Raw genomic sequence first — 19910 nt, forward strand, 5'->3', positions numbered from 1 at the left:
ATCTAAACTTCTTGTATTTTAGACACATTTTCAAAAGTTTTCGGCACAAGTTCATTATACTGGCCGCGGACTAACAAGTTTTCACAAGTTTTCGACGGTTATGAATGAGTGCTTTTGTAAAGCCGTTACTCAAAAGTGAGTAAAGCTCAGTTTTATTCTTGTGTGAGTAGAAAACAACTCTCTTTCATAAAATAAAGTTACTCTCTTTTGACAGCTAGTTTGAAAGTACCAGAGTGAGTCGAAAACGACTCACTTTTGAGTAGTTTTCAACGAGCGTGTACAAAATAAAATGATTTTACTTCTACAGATTAACTGTGAACGCTCCCCATCCGGTTAATGCATTCATTCCAACAGATTTCTATGAAGCTTCTGCTCGATTTCTACCTAAATGTCTGCTAGACATTTTGTTTCGTCTAACTTGCAATTTCCGAGCGGGCAACAGTGACCGTCAAATGAACCGCATTTAACACATTTTTGACTCAATCTGACTGAGTGTGTCACTATTTCTGCTAATCGCCACCAGGTGTCGGCATCACCACAAAACGGATGGCGTCGCTTCGAAAGTTGCGTGAACGTGATCCATTTCGGGAGAAAGTGCGAAGAAGGGGAGAAAGATCAAAGCAAACAACGAACGAACAAAACGGCCAACCGAAAACCCGTCGGAGGAGATTTGCGATGGAAGTTTTTCGTGAAAAATCGTGTGAAATCCGCCGAAAAGTGCATCGAAAGTGAATGTAAAGCGTATATTTTGTGATTTTCTTCAAGTGTTGCATGTTTGTCACGGTAAACTAGTGTAATCGGAAGCTGTAGCAGCCGCAAAAAGATCTTCGTTTTGGGTTTGTTGGTAAGTACGGCAGCAGTGGTTTCCAAGTTGCATCTCGGATCCGGTTTTGATCGGGAGGGGTGAGATTGAGGTTAAGTTCAAATTTCAAAAAATGGCGCTTCTCTGAGGACCGATGATGACGTCGTTTGAGTTTGTTTTGACTCACTCCGGTTTGATTGCGTGATATATTTTTGAAATTTTAGGATGCAACCCAAGTTACAAGCGGAAAGAAATGCCCATCAGATCGCGAAGGAAGGTAGCTACAAGGCGAAGGGAAACGGTGTTTCCCGAATCGGAGAATTCCCGAAGCGAACTGTTCGTCAACAATGACCGTCAGCGGTGGCAAAAGGGACGAGTGGTGGAACAGCTGGTGGATTCCCCCTCAGTGATAATGCTTTCCAGTGCGGAGAATACGCCGGGGCCGTTGGTTGGACACCCGGGAATTCGCGATGGGTCCGTGGTGGATATAAGTTCGGTGCCGGGGAGGGCCACCCGGTTAACCGATGTCGATATGGTTCTGGAAGAGACGGGTAAGTTTCTTGAGATCAATAAGCAGACCAACCACTCATTTACTCTAATATTACTGTTTTAGATATGCGATCGCATCGAGCGAGGACGCAGCTATTCGCCTTGGACGAAACCAATACGAGCGTCGTCAATCTGGACGAGACGGAAATGATTATAAGAGATCGTCCCAAATCGTCGGTGGCTCAGCGCTGGACCAGAAGCGCATCGTTAGCTCCGGTTGACATCGTTGGAGAAGCCCGTCGCAGTTCCGTGTATTCGATGGTGACGAAACGTAATCGACGAGGTGCTGCTGGTGCACGGGTGGTCATGGCAAGTGCTTCGATTGTACCGGAAGATCGTGAAGCAAACGACGGAGCGGGGAAGGATTTGTCTCAGATTACGGAAGAGCAATCGACTTCACCAGGATCTAGTGGATCAGAGCGGACTCCGCAGCCAGTTGTGCGGGAGTTGGTCATTCAGACAAGAACGATGTTGAGACAGGGAAAAAAGTGGTCACCGGAGCAAGGTAGAGCCAAATCCGCATCTCGGGCGACTTCCCTTGAATCAAAAGTTTCCCGTCGGAAAAGAAAAGATCCAAATCCTCAGCCTGAGCAACCCATGGAGCATGTTTCCGCTCAGAAAAAGCCGGAATCATCTGATTCAACTGAGATGGCTTCGCGAAAGAGTTCTCAGTTTTCAAAAGTGTCGAAGCGGAAACGACCTAAACATGCTCCGGATAAAAGCAAGGAGGCGACTAGTGAACTTTCCGAACCAGATCGTTCATCAGAACTTTCTGGAAGTCGTTCGGCTTCTCAGGTTCGCGAGCCAAGGTCGAAAAAGCGACGTACTGAAACTAATAAGGATGTTTCTGAGACAAACAACAACGAAACTTTGAAAGACCTATCAAGCTCTGACAATCAAGACACAGCCTCGACGTTCAGGCGCCCTCGAACTCGATCGGTTTCCCGACCTCGTCAAACACCGGCTTCACTACCGAAACGGGGGAGATCGCGAACTCGAACCACTCAGAAGGAACCATCAAGTCCGGAAAAATCAGATCCGGATACGACGTCAAAGCGCATTAAAACCCGTTCCGCTTCCCGGGCTCGTAAACCGGAACAAACAGATACCGGCAAACGTGGACGACAACGGCCTCGCGTTAGGGCCGCTTCTGAGTCGGTTGAGCAAGCTACACAAGCAGAGTCCCAGCCTTCACAAGCGCCTTCATCTCAGAAGCAACGCGGACGGCCTCGGAAACGAATTACTCCCGACGATTCAGTCACTCAAAAATCTACTAAAGAGAAATCAGACACGGATAAGCCAGCTTCACCATCGGACTCGATATCGAAACGTCCCCGAACGCGATCAGTTTCGCGAGCTCGTCAGCTTCCATCCGACTCCAAGAGCTCTACAATCCGGAAACGACAGAATAAGTCCTCATCAAGCACTTCCGTTCAGCATGCTAAACCTCCCACATCCTCCCGATCATCCCGCATCCGGACAAAGTCACCAGCCCCTCTGGAACGTAGCTCCACAAGGTCCACCCCAACCCGGGCAAAGTCTGTTCCGCGGAATGTCCTCCTGTCGCCATCATCATCCACAGCGAGCAAGTCCCTACAGCACATCCCGATCTACCGACGGTACGCCGAGCAAGTCCTTCAACTGACGTCCCGGCCAAAAACCCCTAAACCGAAACCCACCGTCCCAACGGGTGAATCGGACATCTACTCGTTCGATTCCCTGAGTCAGAGCTCTTCGGGTGGAAGCGATGACAACGCTGGTGCTGATGCTAGAACCACCAAGGCACCAAAAGGAGGATCCACGGTCAAGAAACGAGCCAACAATGTGTCTCGGAACAGTAAAAAGACCCCGCTCAAGAAGGCACAACATCATCAGCATCCGACTGTGTTCGGAACAGATATGTATAAGATCAGCAGCGTGGTGAAGAAGATTGGTGGAGGGCCGGTGCGAAGACGACAGGAAGATCCGGTGGGGTCGGAATCAACGGCGAGCGAGGTGACCTCGAGGAATGTTGTGGTAAGTTATTTTTGATCATTCATGTTCCACTGTATATACTTAAATTTCTTTCACTTTTCAGCCCACATCAACGCTGGCAGCAATGGTTCAATCGCAACAGCCATCCAATGCACCAATCGTAAATCCCCGCAGTCCTTCTCCAGCGATCGTCAACGATGATGATCATCATCATCATCATGACGACCCTGTTGAAAATCACGGTTTCGAGATCGAAAACATTCCGGACGTGGAAATGCCAACACCTCTTTCACCTCCCCGGCTAAATCCACAGATCCACCGTATCCTGCAGCAGAAAGTCACCGCACCGCAAGTGCACACACCGGACAAAACTCAACCGAACGCCACCATCAACTTCTCGCCTCTCGGAGCATCCTCACCTTGGCGCGTACAAAACGAAAACATCCTCCCGAAGACGTTCTACTTTGCCCGGTCTGCGGACATGCTGCCCTCCTACGAAAGCGATCTTGTCATTCAGGATGAAAATCGTCCCCAGGCGAAACCTCGGGACGAAGCACCGGCTCCAGTTCTCCCCCCTACCATTGCTTCTCCACGTTCAACGAACATTCCACCAGCCAATCCCTCGAAGCCCTCCGCAGCTGTGTTCTCGGATATTCAGAAGTCTTACGAACAGCTGAAAGCCACCAGCGAAATGAGCGAAAAGCTCATCGTCGCCATGCGAAAGTACAAATCGAACATCCACAATCAGACGACCTCGATGGGTAACGATAGTTCCCCCGAAGAGCTGTTTGCCAAGTTCCGAGAATACGAAGAGAACATGAAGAAGACGTATCTGAAGTTGAAGCAATGGTACGACCGATCGAAACGATCGTACACCCAAACCATGCAAGCCATAGAGCAAGCCGCTCCGAAGACCCAAGCCCAGCAGCAACTGGTCGAAAACTTCCGCCGGAACTCCCAACGGTTCGTAACGATGATGACCGATCTGGAATCGGCCATGAATGACTCCAACCTGGAAAACCTTTCTCCACCGAAGTCCGTCGAGAATCGTACCAAGCCTGCTTTCAAGGACGTCATCCTCACCGAGCGAAACCTGAACGATCGCAACCGAAGTCCGTTAAAAACGTTGAACATCGTGAATCTACCTCCGAGATTCTCTCCGATCAAATCCCCGCTGGTGAAGGCATCCTTTGCATCGTTCACCGCCAACCGAACCCTTCCGCAGCATTCTAAAAGTCGAGATTTGTTCAGTCGTTTGAGTTTGACGAAGCCAACCCGCACAGAAGCTTCAAATGCAGCTCCCGTTGAGAGTGTGATAGAAGTAGCTGACACCATGGTGGAAGCTCCTCAACCGGAAGCGGAAACGACGAAGCACGATCAACCCCAGAAGGATCTCTTCGGATTTGAAAGCGACTGCGAAGAAGATCAGGATGATGCATCCCATGTTTCCGTCAATCCAACCCCGGTCAAAATCACCCGAGAAACGCTCAAAGAGCGACTTCAAAGCGTTCGGAAGCTGCTTCCGCAACCCAATCGATCGATGATCGGAGAAGCCTCATCGTCAGTCCAACAGCAAAGTGTGCCGCGCATCTTCAACAGTCCCCAACGGCGGCAGAAGCGGTTGCACACGATCCAGAGTGTGTTCAGTTCTTCCACTCCTCTGGGAGAGAAACGCAACCGGTGGGCTAAGATGGGACGTCGGGAACCGGTGGCCGAAACGGCTGCCGCCGAAGAGCCAAATGTTTCCGCTATCGAAACGGCGGAAAAGGCGACGAGTGAGACCAGAGCGCAGCAGGAGAGTCCTCCGGCGGCTGTGTTCGACGAACCGGAGCAAGAGCTGGCGTCCACTTCGATCAACAACAGTGTGGTAAGTTGGATGAAAACTTTATTTAGTCAGTACCATTCCGTCAATTCCTTTAAGTTTCAAGGTTCGCCTCAAATTTGAAAATGTGAATCACTCGTAGCGGTCAGTTGATGCCGAATGAATCATTCGTCTTCGTGGCTACCGCTTCTGATTCATATGCAGAAGGTCCTGGGTTCAATCCATGGCTTGTCCCTTTCCTCCTACTTTGTATCATTCTATCTATTTTCGCTGACCTGGTGTGGTGGTTAGAACACTTAACTATCACGCCGAGGACCTGGGATCGAATCCCACTCTCGACATACTCACAAAAATGTGGGTTCTTCCTTCGGAAGGGAAGTAAAACGTGGGTCCCGAGATGAACTAGCCTAGGGTTAAAAATCTCGTTAATACAGACAATACGATAATACGAAAAAATATTTTCGCTCTCACTCTCTCTCTCTCTCTCTCTCCTACATATACTTCTCATGAGCCTCTGTACGAATTTGCCCTGTCCTGCTCACTTCCACAGAAAATTTGGAAACAGCGCGCACAGTAAAAGTCACATTTGACTTTTACTGTGCGCGCTGTTTTTAAATTTTCTGTGGGAGTGAGCAGTACACCAGATTCGTGCAGAGGCTCATGTATATTTGTATGTTCGTAGCGATCGCTAGAACCAGAAACGGATTAAAAAAGACGTTTCCCTTCCTTCCAACTTTCATCACAGCACAGTGTCAATCTATCATATAACGCCTACAAGTTATGCAACAAAGCGGACTGTGCCGCTTCACAGTAATCTTCACACTATCTATCGCTTTACGCCTGGCATCCTTGCACCAATGCATGATCCATGTGCTGAAAATAAACATTTCCCACCAACACACCAACATCCGCATGACCTTGTGCAAGCACAGAGGATTCAACGGCCTGATGTGGGCAAGCGATTGCAATCATCACTTCCCTCCCCTTCCCCATTGACCTGCAACGCTCACACACTGAAGATGCCTGTTAGTCCCAAGCAGCTATCTCATTGGCAGTGTTGGAAATTTCATTTCGTCATATCTAAATTCAATCGCCTACAGCTAATTTTAGAAGCTGAACCTGAGAATATGGTATATGAAAAACTTGTGCGGCTAGACCAGTTCTGCTAGAAAGTCACGAAAAAACCGCTATTTTTCGAATATTTAACGTAAATGTCACGGGCTTCCTTTGAAAAATGCCAAATGATATTCATATAGTCTTTCATATACCATATTCTCAGGTTCAGCCTCCAAAATGAGCTGTAGGTGATTGAATTTAGATATGACGAAATGAATTTTTCAGCACTGTTCATTGGTCTCACACTCCAACATATGGTTGAACAGAGGGCAACAGCCTGGTGAACCTCAAACAGGACACCGTGCTTGTGGAGAACCCGTCATCAGTGAAATTCGTGGCACGCAGCAAGCGGAACAAACCCTATCGGTCGAACAGCAACAGTCCTTCTCGAGATCAGCCAAGAACACCCTGCTGGTCCTGCGGCGGGATGCATTTCAATGCGGATTGCGGTTTCGTGATCACATGTGCCGTGGTTACGGGAAGCAAGGCCACAAAGAGGTGTACTGCTCCTGTTTCTCTTCGAAGCCCTCGTCCAGCGCGTCAAATCCAAAGAAGTCAGCGCCGAAGAACAACAAGAAGAAGCGAAACCAGTAAACGAAAGAAAACAGTCAAGGTCGGAAGTTCATCGACGACAAGCTCAATGGTGCTCCTCTCCGGCTGCAACTGGACACGGGATCGGATGTGTCGTTCATTTCCCACCGTTCATGGATCAAGCTCGGTCGACCAAAAGTGCAAACCGCTTCATGTCGAGAACAGCGTCTGGTGAGCCTCTGAATCTGGTCTCGGAGTTGTAGCATTACCCTGAACAACGTCACGAAGGAGGGTAAGTGTTACGTCGCCGCTCCTAACGTCCATCTTGACATTTTAGAGATTGACCTCATAGATATGTTTGGATTGTGGAACCTGTCCATCGCGTCGTTCTGCAATCAAGTGTCCACCGAGGAAACCCAAGAAGTCGCTGACCTCCGTGCCCAACTTCCGAACGTTTTCATCACGAAGTTGGACTTATGCAACAAAACTCCAGTTCAGTTGGTGCTGAAAAACAATCCAAAACCGGTGTTTCGGCCCGAAAGACCGGTAGCGTACATCATGGAGAACGCCGTGGAGGAAGAACTTCGTTGATTGGAGAGCCTGGGAATCCTGAAGAAGGTCAACTTTTCCGATTGGGCGGCCCCGACCGTTGCCGTCCGAAAGCCGAATGGGACGGTTCGAATATGTGCGGATTTCAGTAAGCCTGAATTCCGCGTTAGAATATTTTCACGAAGATGGCAAATTGTCAATATTTCAGCCACATTGATTTATCGGACGCATACCTCCAGGTTCCTGTCGACGAAACAAGTCAGCAGCTCTTCACCATCAACACCCACAAAGGCCTATACCAGTTCACCAGGTTATCTTCCGGCGTAAAATCTCTCCGGGGGCCTTCCACCAGATAATGGACACCATGCTCGCTGGTCTCATGTTCACCGTTGTTAATTTTGATGACGTTCTGGACGAAGGACGTAGGCCGAACATCAACGAAATCTGCAAAAAGTTCTCGGTCGCTTGCAAAAGTTCGGCTTCACGGTGCGCATTGAAAAATGTAGCTTCAGCATGTCAAGTGAAGTACCTAGGTCAAATACTGGACGGTATCAGATCAGACCCGGATAAGGTGCGGCCATTGTCAACATGTAACCCCCACACGACGTACCCACTCTTCGGTCGTATCTGGGTATCATAAATTACTCTGGGAAGTATGTGAAGGATATGCGCACTCTTCGACAGCCGATGGACGAGCTGCTAAAGGCGGAAAATAAGTTCAATTGGTCGTTCGCCTGTCAGAAGTCATGGGATCGTTTTAAAGAGATTCTTCAATGGACTACCCGCTTGACGCGCAGCCACAGTTGATCAGCAGGAGTAAATCCATTTTATTTTGTATGGTGAAAAGCATCTAAACTTGAATTACTTGAAATAGAAAGCTCTTCCTACATAAATATTTGGTAGGCATAATAGTGGTTGCCATTGTGCACAACCACTACCAAATATTTTTTCGATTAATGTGTTACCCTTCGAGAAATGTGCCTTTAGATGCTATTCGCCATACAATATTTTTGCGATTTACTTTTAGCGGGTTTTCGCGCATAGAAGCTAGCGCCACATTGGTCGATGCGGAGAGTAGGAAAACAGCCGATGTAGTTAATTCATTACAGCTGCTGCTCACACACGACAATCCAGCAATGGACTACCAGCTTAGCGCGCGCTCACAGTTGATCAGCAGGAGTAAATCCATTTTATTTTGTATGGCGAAAAGCATCTAAACTCGAATTTCTCGAAATGACAAGCTTTTACTGAAAAAATATTTGGTAGGCACCAAACCGGTCATCATTGTGCACAACCGCTACCAAATATTTATTCGAATAATGTGTTCCACTTCGAGAAATACGCCTTTAGATGCTATTCGCCATACAATATTTTTGCGATTTACTTTTAGCGATTTTTCGCGCATAGAAGCTAGCGCCACATTGGTCAATGCGGAGAGCAGTCTTGCGAATAATCGCGACCATCACGAGACAATCACTTGAACCGCTTTCTGGAGTCACCGTTCCCAAGGTGATACGAACCAGCTAGCATGTCACGCCTGGAATGATAAACATGTTGTGGGTTCCACCCTTCGCAGCTTTGCAGCGATAGCAGTTGCTGAGTATGCTTCAGGCGGGTTGCGAGAGAATCAATCTCTCTGAGCAACGATGCTTAACGGGCGAAGTGAAAGCGTTTGCCGTAGCCAGGGCAAACTGCGTGGTGCGTTCAATGTGTGCGTTTAAACTGAGCTATACAAAACGAATAGGATTTATGACGTAGTACCGTGCTTGTGATAATACACATGCATAATTTTACATACTGTTGCGCATGCATCTGCTTGAGGCGACGGAGAGAGTCATGACACTCACATGAGCCGTATCCAAGTCAGGATGATTGTACACTGCAAAAAATCCAAACGTCAAGGCTACGTGAAAACATACGTAACTTTTTTCCATCGCACTTTTCACGTAGCACTCATCTGAATTGAGGGTGACGAAAAATGAACGCATGAACTGATGAATTCTGTCATTCCATTGAAATGCCCCGTAGTAGTTACGTGGTTATTATGTATGTTTAACTAAGTACTCGAATATATCGAAAATGAGCTTCCGGCAATTTTTAATAAAAATTCAGATAAAACCCATTACATTTAGCGTTGACTTCAATGGTCTTTTTGCGATTACCCCAAATATTTTTGAATTTATATAGGGTGAACGCAAGATTCTTCGCCTCTGCTATAAAATTCGCCTTTTTATTAGTAGTTTGGTATGAAAAGGCGAACATTAAACCATTTTTAAATGGAGCGAAGAATATTGCTTTTACCCTCTATAAATTTATGATGCCTTTACTAAAACAAGTCTAAAAATGATACTACAATGGAATATTTATTTCAAGAAATACAAAAAACTTGCATTAGTCATTTAAACTATTCTTAACTCTAAAATATGACTTATCACCTATTTTATGTACAGATACTGGGAAACTATCAAACAAGTCAATTTTCAGCACTTCCACTACGGGTAAACATCGCACTACTTCATACGCCAACAAATGCTCATAGTATTCCCCTACCTCCCAATGTTGCATTATCAAGTATAGCCCGTGAGTATGCTTCATGATTTCAATGATTTCAAATAGGTACATTTTATGATTTTCCAACAAAGTTATGAAATATCCAGTATTGTAATCAGTTCCTTTATACTCTACGCTACTTGATAACAACACGTTCAAGTCTGAATCAATGTTCAATGGCTGTATTAACTTGCAAAAATAATTACGCAAACGCAAATCAAACATTTTAAAATTACCAGTAACAAGTCCCTCAAAAAAACATTGATTGTAGATATCGTACGTAAATTGCAACGTAGCTTTGATGCATAGCGAATAACAAATATTTTTCCTGGAAGGCATAATATGCGCATATTGTTTGAAGGCTCTGTGTTTTGCCTCGTATCTGAAGCACATCATATCTGCTGCTGGACCTGATGCACTTATCACCGAAGGATAATGCACGAGGAAATGGTGTTTAGGTTTCAGCTCTCTTTTAAAAAGTTCTATATACATACTATGATGATCGTTAATTAGTCGTCGCAATTCGTCAATTGTGTTAAACGAAAATGAACTTCTAAGACAAAATTCAGTTAGTTTTACAAGCGTTATGCAGTACTTCCATACAAAATCGTCGCGAGGTACTAATTTACCAATAATCAAGGTAATGTAGTGTATCAAGATACGTGTTTCACTTGATGTTAATCGCATATTGACAGTTTTGCGTTTTTCTTTGCCGCTATAAGTTTCGACTATGTCTGGCATTCGGGAAAGTTCACTGTCTATACAAGTTTTTCCAAGACTTTTTCTGTACAAATTGAAATCATTGACAGTGAAATACTTTTTTGTGTATACGCAATAGTCCAAGATTTCAACTAAGCCTGATTTGCAAACACCCGAACTGAACAAATCATGCATGGCGTCTACACTTACATTTTCCATGACATGAAAAGATGGAAGTTCATTAAAAACTGTTTTTCCATGTATTCCCGTTTCACTAGGTAATCGCATTTCCAAATCTAGAGCATAATCCTCTCGTCGTCGTAGGCAATCTGCGTGTTCCTGACAATCTGCCTTCAAGAGATCTTTGGGCCGTCTGCAAAAGCGGCAATAAAATGTAGCATTGAATCCACTTGCTAAAAGCAGCATTGAGTGCACACCCAGATTATCACCTTGGATCAAACATAATACAAAACGAACTGATACTGTTTCTCCTTCATATTGAATGTTGATACCTTCTTCTTCAAACTTTTTAAAACGTTCGACTAAGGTCTGCATTAACTTATTCATTCCCACTTCCTTAATATCTGATTTTTTAACCATACCGGCTACGAAAATATTACATAATCTGGATTGATATTCTTTGGGTATTGTTGGAAATTTATAATATATTCCACAAACACTGTGCCGATTACTATGAGAACTTTGGGAATCGTTTATTTCAAATTCGTCAGCGTACAACCATACCGGAAGCACGTACTTATTTGTATACTTTTGTTTAATAACTTTCCATGTACTTCCATTTATGTAATTCTTTATTTCTGATGACTTCTCCAATTTTTTCGTGTTTCGTAACGTTGCGTTCAATATGCCGTTGCATTCAAAGAAAACTTTAATCTGGAATTCGATAGGCATGATGATTAAGTAGTTATTTTGGAGGTCTACTTCTGTGTCATTTTCAATATTAAGGAATTTGAAAGCAATATTGTTGTTTTTCTCTAATGTAACTATTGTTGGCAGTTCAAACCCGACTGTGTTTTTCAAGTACTTAAAAAATTTATGCTCAGTGTTAACTAAGTCAAATATAGTTTTTAGTTTGTCAATTTGTGTTTGATAGTTAAATTTGTTTTCTGGGTCGGTTATGTATGGCTTGAATTTTTCGAAATTATCAGCTACTTCTGAAAACATTATGGCTATTTCGTTTTGCATTTGGTAAACATCTTTTCTCGTGAAATTACTATGCTTATGCATGAACAGAGTTAACTTTAAGGCCATTAGGTCAAGCACACGAATAGGGTTTTCGTTAACATAAGAATCCTGATTATCAATGCTTCCAATACGTCGTATTTTCGATGAACTGCAGCCAGAATTATGTGATGAAGAACCCGCCGCATCTAACGAAAGAGATGGATGCTCCTGCGATGTCCGAGGCGATGACTGACTTTGCTGGCTAATGGCACTGGTAGTATGTTCGGCATTTCTATGGTCGAGGTTCTGATATCCGGCATGATGGTTGATGTGTTTTTTGAATGGATATACTTTAGAAAATACTTGAGGACAATTGGATATCGTACATCGATACTGATATACAGCAGGAACGTTGTGGTAGTCCTTAAGATGTAAGAGATATTCATTTGGTGTGGCGGAAAGGATCGAACAGCCATAGATCATACAGGTAATCTGCGACATGCTGACAACTATTTGTATTATTGTATTATCCTTTGTCCAGATAAACCTTTAGTTTGTTAATAGACGCGTAGGATTCTTTTTGTTGTATGCCGTAAATGCAGCCGCTGAGAAAGTGCCAAACCAGTTTAGAAATTTTCGAAAACGGAAGTCCGAGCACTGCTGTTAGCTTGATAAGTATGTCTACTGCTCTTGACGCTGACTGGAACTCATAGCATATGTCACCGTAGCAGACCACGAAGGTTCCCTGAAGCTGGTCCAAGTTTTTCCCCACTGCAATCAGTTTTGGTACAATCGGCAGGTTCAGCTCGGTGTAACTCCGATATGTTTCTTGAACTTTCAGCTGAGCTTGTTCTTTGGCATCAACGAAAATCAGTGTGTCCTCTTGTCCAATCAAGATGGTAGGCTTCAAACGAGATGCAGCTGCAATAGGCGGTAAAACGGTGTTCAGCGCTAGCAACAGTGCACATACTTTCTTATCTAGAAAAGAATAAAGAATATGCTTATCAGATAAATTTCTAGTTAATTAAAATCTCTTTCAAGCAAAGTTTACCGTTATTGGCGCCTTCGTCAAACAGCTGCTTCAGTAACTGTGCCGCTGACGGATCCAATGCTCTTTTCTTGATGTACTCTGTAATCCGAGGTAGCAACAGCGGCAGCTTCATCCATCCATTCTCCGCATTCGGAAATGCTTTTTGGAAATCAATATCGATCTAGAATGTTATAAAAAAGTAAATACCTATGTCAATGATTTTTCATTATGGCCTAACTGACAAATTTGTTACTCTTCATAGATCCACTCGTTGTGTTATTACAGAAAGTTTTCAAAAGACTTTTTTTTTGTGTAAAACGGCTATATCTTGCCATAGGACGGCTACATCTTGCTATAGGAACAAGAAGAATGTTGATTTAGTTTGTTTTGATAAAGTTATTAAATAGAGAATCGACAAAGCCAAATTGATCAAGTTTAGTTAGGCCCAAATGAAAAATCGTTGTCGAATAATATCAATGTTTACGAATTGTTCACGGAACAACAGATGAAAAACTATCACCCCAGAGCGTGTATGATTAATCATCATTTATAAAATATCAACTTACCAGCTGAAAACCGTGATGGCACTTGTATTGCGGATATGTCGTAAAAAATTTCGGAATGCGTTTATGGGACAATAAGTCTACCTTACGCAGCTCGTAACTAGTTCTCCACTGGTCAAGCACAACGCCCCATGGTTCAGTATTCAGCATCAACCATTCTACTGCTTCTTCAGCCACTACGTTACGAGTGGATTTGGGCTCAACATTCACTTGTTTGGCTGATTGATACTCGTTCTCCTTGGCTTCGCGTTTTCGTTTCCGTTGCTTCAAGTTGCCTATCTTATTTGCTATTTTTCCTCCGTGATTTTTTCTATCTCCGCCTCTTGGGATGAAGTACATAGTTTTCCTAAAAAGATACAAAATTATTTATTTAACTAGGTTTTTTTTAATGTGAATAAAAACATACTTCTCGTTCAAACTTGAATAGTGACGTAACTGCCAGCGTGTACTTTCGAAGGTCATCAGTTAGTAGCTTACTTCTGGTGCTCAAATGGTGTTTTGCAATGATTGTGCAAAGTTCCTGCTGCTTGTCATCCGAAAGTTCTCCTGTGGCACCATATTGTAGAATTTCCTTTCCTCCTTCTGATACTCTCAGCAGCTGTTCCAAAACTTTCGGTGTAAAAACGTCGTACTCATTCTGTGAAACCGCTCTTGTAGCAATGACAGGAGAGGATTCGTTGGTATGTTTCGGCTTGGCTGGCTGAGGATTGTTTCGTTTGTTTGGATCTACTTCTTTAAGTATTTCTTCAGATTCTACGGACGAAGCATCCGAATCCCTATCGATGGATGGTAATATCCCTACTGTTCCACCAGGGCAAGCAGCTGTTGCTTCATGAGTTGAAGCCTGTGGCGTTATTAGGACACTTTCCGGTGCAGAAGCATTACGAGAAGTCGAAGCGATTTGGAGATATTGAAACAGATTGCATCTGTTTGTTGTCTCTTCAAGTCTGACGGAGGACGCGGCTGTTTCTCTGGTGAATCGCAGTTGGCATGCGGCAGATGAGGATGCGTTGTAATTTTCCGATTCCGAATCCGCTGAGAGATGGTTGTTGTTTTTGTTCGGCTCTCCCACTTCCAAGGCGCTTCCAGGGTTCACTGACACATAGGTACCGTCCGAAATATTGACGATGGTAGGAAATCCTCTTCTGGTTCCAAGCAGCAAGCAAGCAGCTGCTGATTCATCCACGTATACGGGCAGCGTTATCAATATATGTTCCGGGGCAGTGGGATCCGAAGAAGTCGAAGCGAGCTGAAACTGCGGGACTGCTTTATTCGCGCTCTCTCTTTGGGTAAGCGGAATTTGACAGGTTTCCCCGTCGGCTTGATCACAACTATTCGTTGTATCAATCAATCGGATGGAGACTGAGGCAGTTTCCACTGGGTGTTCCGGCTCCGGTGTTGAAGGAAAACAGATAAGTTTTGAACCCTGCAGAAAAAAAAACAAATAAATGCCTTTGTAACATTCACAACACAAACTAACTTACCTCTTGGCTTCGATTATCGCGTTCAGTCTTGTTCTCTTCGATTCCCGAACAGCTGGCAACGCTATCGGCAACGACTGGTGAAAAACTTTCAGAATCCGGCTGTCCAGTTGTTGCTTCCACCAAGGCTTCCACCTCCTCCGAAGAAGTGGATGGCTGATGAGCAGCAAATTTATCAGGAGTAGATTGGTGTGGCGGAGTAGATCGACGCGGCGGTAGCTGAGTACATGCAAGCGAATGTGGATCAAAACTAACTTTTCCAGTAAGCTGCAATCGGTATCCCGCCGGCAATGCCGAAACTAAATCGGTAATTTTGGATTCCTGCGGAACATTCAAAAGGACACTAAAAGTTTCCACTCCTAATGAAAAGATAACCATTTACTTACGTTTCTTGTTCGCCAAGACGAAATAATTTCGAAAAGGACTGCGTATTTCCAAGTGATTTGCGTCGGCTCCAATGATATGCGGATTTGATCCGCGGAAATTGTCAACAAATCGATAAAATCAACTCCACATTCTGTTCAAATGACAAAATATTAATTAATATGAAACATATCTTAAGTTCTGTTCAATTTACCATCAAATATTTCCAGCAAATGGTCCGAAATGTCTAAATCAGTTAGCAACTCTCGAAGACTGTTTTGAAAAGACGCCATCTTGCAACGCGGGTACAGCACAGAATGAACGAGAAGTGAACATAACGTTCAATTGTCAAAATGAATTCAGGGTTGTACCAGAGAAGTTGTTATAGAGAAGCGCGAAGAGGATTTAGGTTATGTTTATTTACATCACGCCCAATAACAATCAATTTTTGCGGTGAACAAAATTATATTTTCGCGTACGTGTTAGTTTGATCAGCCCATAAGATGTCAAGTATACAAGTGACGTCATGCTTTGCACTAACACATTTTCATGTGCTTTCATGTTGCGCTTTGTTTCCCATGTTTTTTCTATTTCCTTGAATTTGCTCGATTGGGACCGCGTTTGACGGTTCAATTGGAACCTTTGGTTTCAGTCTTCGCGCATCTCTATAACAACTTCTCTGGGTTGTACGTGGTTTTAACGTGAGGGGCATATTGAAACACAGTAAACACAACTGTCGGTCCATTTAAGTTCGATCGATGTTCCGGTGACTGTTATGTTTGTCAGGTAAATTCTCGAAAAGTTCATTTTTCTTGATCTACGTGATTTTTCAGATAGCTTTGACGTTTGGATTTTTTGGAGTGTAGCAAAACAAGGGTGACCGGGTGACTATGATGGGATTCTGTCTTTTCTGGTGTTAGCGACTGTAGATAGAGCGAATCAGAAACCGCAGAGACAGGGTGATATATACAAGTTTGGTGTTTATCAGCTTTTTTGTGACTTGTACGCTGATGCTTCGCGACACTGGCGGAGAGTAGGAAAACAGCCAAAGCCTTTAATTCATTGACATCGTTGTTGTCACCGGATGCGTCATCGGTCGGGCTGGGAGCCCGCATTGCACATAGGTTCCCCGACGGATCGGTGAAGGTCATTTATCATGTGTCTCGAAGCTCGACTGCAGCGGAAACAAATTACAACCAAGTGGAAAAAGAAAGCCTGGCCCTTCTATTCGCCGTGACTTGATTCCATCGCATGTTGTTCGGTAAAAAATTCACTCTAGAAACCGATCACAAACCGTTGTTGCAGATTTTTTTGCTTTGAAAAGGACATTCCAACCTACACTGGAAACATGCCCCAAAGGTAGGCCCTGACACTTCTACTCTACGACTTCGAAATCTGCAACATCTCCACCAGCTTTGGGTACACGGACGTATTATCTAGGCTTATCAACAGTCCCGTGCGTCCCGTTTCGTCAATGAAGTTTGGCCGTCGAATAAAGGAACTATCACCGACCACGGAATCCAACAGTTCTATATTCGTCGTGAACATCTCTACATCGTTGTTGGATGCCTCATGTATGGTGGAAGACTGGTCATTCCGTCAACCTGTCGGAGGAAAATGCTCCAGCAGCTGCACAAGGGGCACCCTGGTGTAGAGCATATCGGCACCAACATTTCAAAAGGGCGTAACTGCTTTTGCAACCAATGCCTTCTCACAGAGCTGTTGGTCTTATTTCATTCATCTCACGCAATTCACATCCATTAATCGAAAGAGGAGGATTTTATCTTTCTATTTGTGCTAGTGGATTGCTCGAGAGGGATGGGATACGCTCCACAGCTTTGTGAGAAGGCATTGGTTGTAAATGCAGTTACACCCTTTTAAAAAGTTGGTGCCGATATGCGCTCCACAGCTCGTTAGTATATTTATTGGCCAAATAAACATATAATATAATAATATCAGGTATCGCAGCACGTACGAATCAGTCTAATCAGCTTCACCGGAAAACCATGTTCGATCATAATCCGCCATAACTCGTTTCTCTTCACTGAAGTGTACGCTACCTTGAAGTCAATAAACAGATGATGGGTCTGCAAGTTGTACTCCCGAAATTTATCGAGAATCTGCCGCTGGGTGAACATCTGATCCGTCGTTGATCGGCTTTAACGAAAACCTGCCTGGTATTGCCGACGAAGGACTCCTCAATCGGCCTTATCCTGTTGAACAAGAATCCAAACAAAAACTTACACGTTGTCTTGAGAAGTGTTATTCCTCTGTCGTTTTCGTATACTAGTCGATACCCTTTCTTGTGTTGAGGGCAAATGAGACCATCCTACCAACTATATGTAGCAAGCAGTTTTTTTCTTCCCATATCTTCAATATAATACAATGTAAGTGCTGATCGCGTTGATACAGCTGCTCACTATCGTGCTTGAGGAGAAGCTCTGACGGGAGTTCGCCCTTCTCAGCAGCCTTGTTGTTCTTCAGTCTTCTAATGACTTTCTTGACTTCGTCTAGCGTCGAGGATTCCACAGGCTGTCCGTCGTTATCGATTCAAATTCTATCTGTAGCTCTTCCATTCCCATCGTTCAACAACATCTCGATGTGCTCTTTCCACCTGGCAGCCACCATTGTTTTATTTATCAGCAATTTTCACGTCGCGGTCGTCGCACATGAAGGCGCTGTTTTTCTCCACATGCCATCGACAGTTTCGTAAAACTTCCGCATATAATTCTGTTCCATGCTCAGCAATCACATTTTCCTCATATTCTATTTTCCTTTTGTGGTAGATTCGTTTTTAGACTACCGTGAGGTGCCCTAATTTCGCGCGGGTCCAAATTTCGCTCACTGATAATTTTAAGAGATCATAATCATAGAAGTAATTGTTAAATTGTCATAATTTCACTTTAGATAGCATAGCAAAAGTGTAATTTGGACAATTGCACAATTAGTTTTATGATTATGATCTCTAAATATTATCAGTGGGCGAAATTTGGACACGCGCGAAATTAGGGCACCCCACGGTACTTTTGCTTTCCTATTTAGGTCCGGTTTTGTATGACGAGAAGCATCTAAATTTGAACTTCTCAAAGCTTTTCCCAAAAAAATATTTGGTAGGCACCAAAGCGATTATATTGTACACAATCACTACTAATTTTTTTTTCGAAAATTGTGTTTCACTGTGAGAAACATTGGTCGATGCGTAGAGTAGGAAATCAGCCTAAGCATTTAATTTATTCATCATTCCCTCCTCCCACAGAATCGAACGTACGGTCGGGCACCACGTCGAAACGTAAAACGGAAGCGGAACATTTATCTGGCGAACCTGGGTCTTAGCGATAGTGAAGTGGACGAGGAGGAGGAAGAAGGACAAGATATTGGAGCAACGGCGGACAAGGCCGACCCCGAATGGACAGAAGCAGATTCCGATACGGATTGGGCAAACGCAGGAAAACAACGCAAGAAACGTCAGCAGCAGAAGAAGAAGCAGAAAACGCACAATCAACCTGATGCCGCCGCTGGGAAGAAAAAGAAGCAGAAGAAAACCGTTGAGCAGGTAGGATTGTTGCTTCTCCCCAAAATTGGTGGTTTGAAACTGAACGAATCTTATTTCATTTCCAGACGGCCGAGTTCCAGAACTTTGTCAGTGAATTCAACAACATGTGCGAGCAAGTCAACAAATACCAGTTGGTGATCGAGAAGCCTGCTGCAGTGCCGCAGCAGGTGTAGTTAAGCAGATTAAGTGTCGCCGAAACAGTTTGTAAAACTTTATTTTTTATCGAGTCTCTCTCGCTTTCTTCTGAAGTTCTGTATTTTAGCCAAGTGTTTATTTTGCATTTCATATGAAGCTTACAGTCAGTGTGTAATTTCGACAATCGATAGGAATAGGTTTGATACTCGTTTTTATACGTCGTTTTTTATCTTTATAAGTTTTACCTCATTTTCGATTATTTTTGTAGCGCGTTTTGATTTTTTTTTCTAATAATAAAACTTGAATGTATGAAATGGCAGTACTAAAAGAATCCATTAATCAACGAATAACTAACAATGACATGACAATTTATCTTAACATCTTTCCAAATCTACGAGTTGATAATATATTGGGAAATAATCATTCACCATTCTAAATGTTAATTGTAGATAAATTTCCTTTGATTTCAACGTAATACAAAATGCAATTACCGTTCAGGAACTACTTCACTTATTCACAGAGAACAAACATCCATGCTCATTTTCAAAACTATATAAAGAAATCAACGATCATTTGGAATGGAAACAAGGAGGGTAAAGTGGAGTAATTTGGCAACTCTAAGCAAAATTTGATTAAAGATGCAAAAAACGATGTTGAGTCGCTCGCACATTATATGGCCATAATGATTCTGATAATACTATACCGTGAAGTCGCCATTTGAACCTCCACAAGATGCTCAGAGTGCCACGGGTATGCTCTGTCGGAGATTCGCCAAAGAGAATTTTACCGTGGCCCTCATTCACGAGCCATGGGTCAATAAATCCAAAATACAGCACTCATATAAGTTGGTATATCATGACAGCCAGTTTTCGCCTAGAGCAGCTATGTTATTACATAACAACTGTAAATAGGCACTTTCCAATTTCAGAAGTAATAAAAAGGGACATCGTAGCGGTCTGGCTGGAGGTACCTTCCGCTAGAGCAGGCAGTAGAGAGACCTTGGTGGTC

The 19910-nt window shown here is 43.7% G+C and overlaps 2 protein-coding genes across 2 annotated transcripts; one reads left to right on the forward strand and one right to left on the reverse strand.

Moving 5' to 3' along the window:
* Nucleotides 1–906: 906 nt before the first annotated feature.
* LOC109423598 (uncharacterized) lies at nucleotides 907–19228 on the forward strand. The gene is made up of 5 exons (XM_062847171.1): nucleotides 907–1353; nucleotides 1416–3367; nucleotides 3429–5192; nucleotides 18471–18767; nucleotides 18833–19228. The coding sequence occupies exons 1-5, from the start codon at nucleotides 1056–1058 to the stop codon at nucleotides 18938–18940; spliced, it is 4419 nt and encodes a 1472-aa protein (XP_062703155.1). The 5' UTR covers nucleotides 907–1055; the 3' UTR covers nucleotides 18941–19228.
* Nucleotides 9746–13832, reverse strand: LOC134286633 (uncharacterized). The gene is made up of 4 exons (XM_062848299.1): nucleotides 13777–13832; nucleotides 13374–13716; nucleotides 12829–12988; nucleotides 9746–12755 (listed from the first exon to the last, which is right to left on the reverse strand). Exons 1-4 carry the CDS (start codon nucleotides 13830–13832, stop codon nucleotides 12304–12306), a joined length of 1011 nt encoding a protein of 336 aa, XP_062704283.1. The 3' UTR covers nucleotides 9746–12303.
* Nucleotides 19229–19910: the final 682 nt, after the last annotated feature.

The sequence above is a fragment of the Aedes albopictus genome, chromosome 1, assembly GCF_035046485.1.
Source record: "Aedes albopictus strain Foshan chromosome 1, AalbF5, whole genome shotgun sequence".
NCBI lineage: Eukaryota > Metazoa > Arthropoda > Insecta > Diptera > Culicidae > Aedes > Aedes albopictus.

What these genes read in the sequence shown, in the direction of transcription:
- LOC109423598 (XM_062847171.1), top strand. Translation starts at nt 1,056, where the DNA reads ATGCCCATCAGATCGCGAAGGAAGGTAGCTACAAGGCGAAGGGAAACG. An exon ending in TATGGTTCTGGAAGAGACGG is followed by an intron (nt 1,354 to 1,415) that starts GTAAGTTTCTTG and finishes TTACTGTTTTAG; the next exon opens with ATATGCGATCGCATCGAGCG. An exon ending in CTTCGATCAACAACAGTGTG is followed by an intron (nt 5,193 to 18,470) that starts GTAAGTTGGATG and finishes CTCCTCCCACAG; the next exon opens with AATCGAACGTACGGTCGGGC.
- LOC134286633 (XM_062848299.1), bottom strand. Translation starts at nt 13,832, where the DNA reads ATGACCTTCGAAAGTACACGCTGGCAGTTACGTCACTATTCAAGTTTG. An exon ending in GCCATCACGGTTTTCAGCTG is followed by an intron (nt 12,989 to 13,373) that starts GTAAGTTGATAT and finishes ATAACATTCTAG; the next exon opens with ATCGATATTGATTTCCAAAA. An exon ending in TGACGAAGGCGCCAATAACG is followed by an intron (nt 12,756 to 12,828) that starts GTAAACTTTGCT and finishes ATTCTTTTCTAG; the next exon opens with ATAAGAAAGTATGTGCACTG.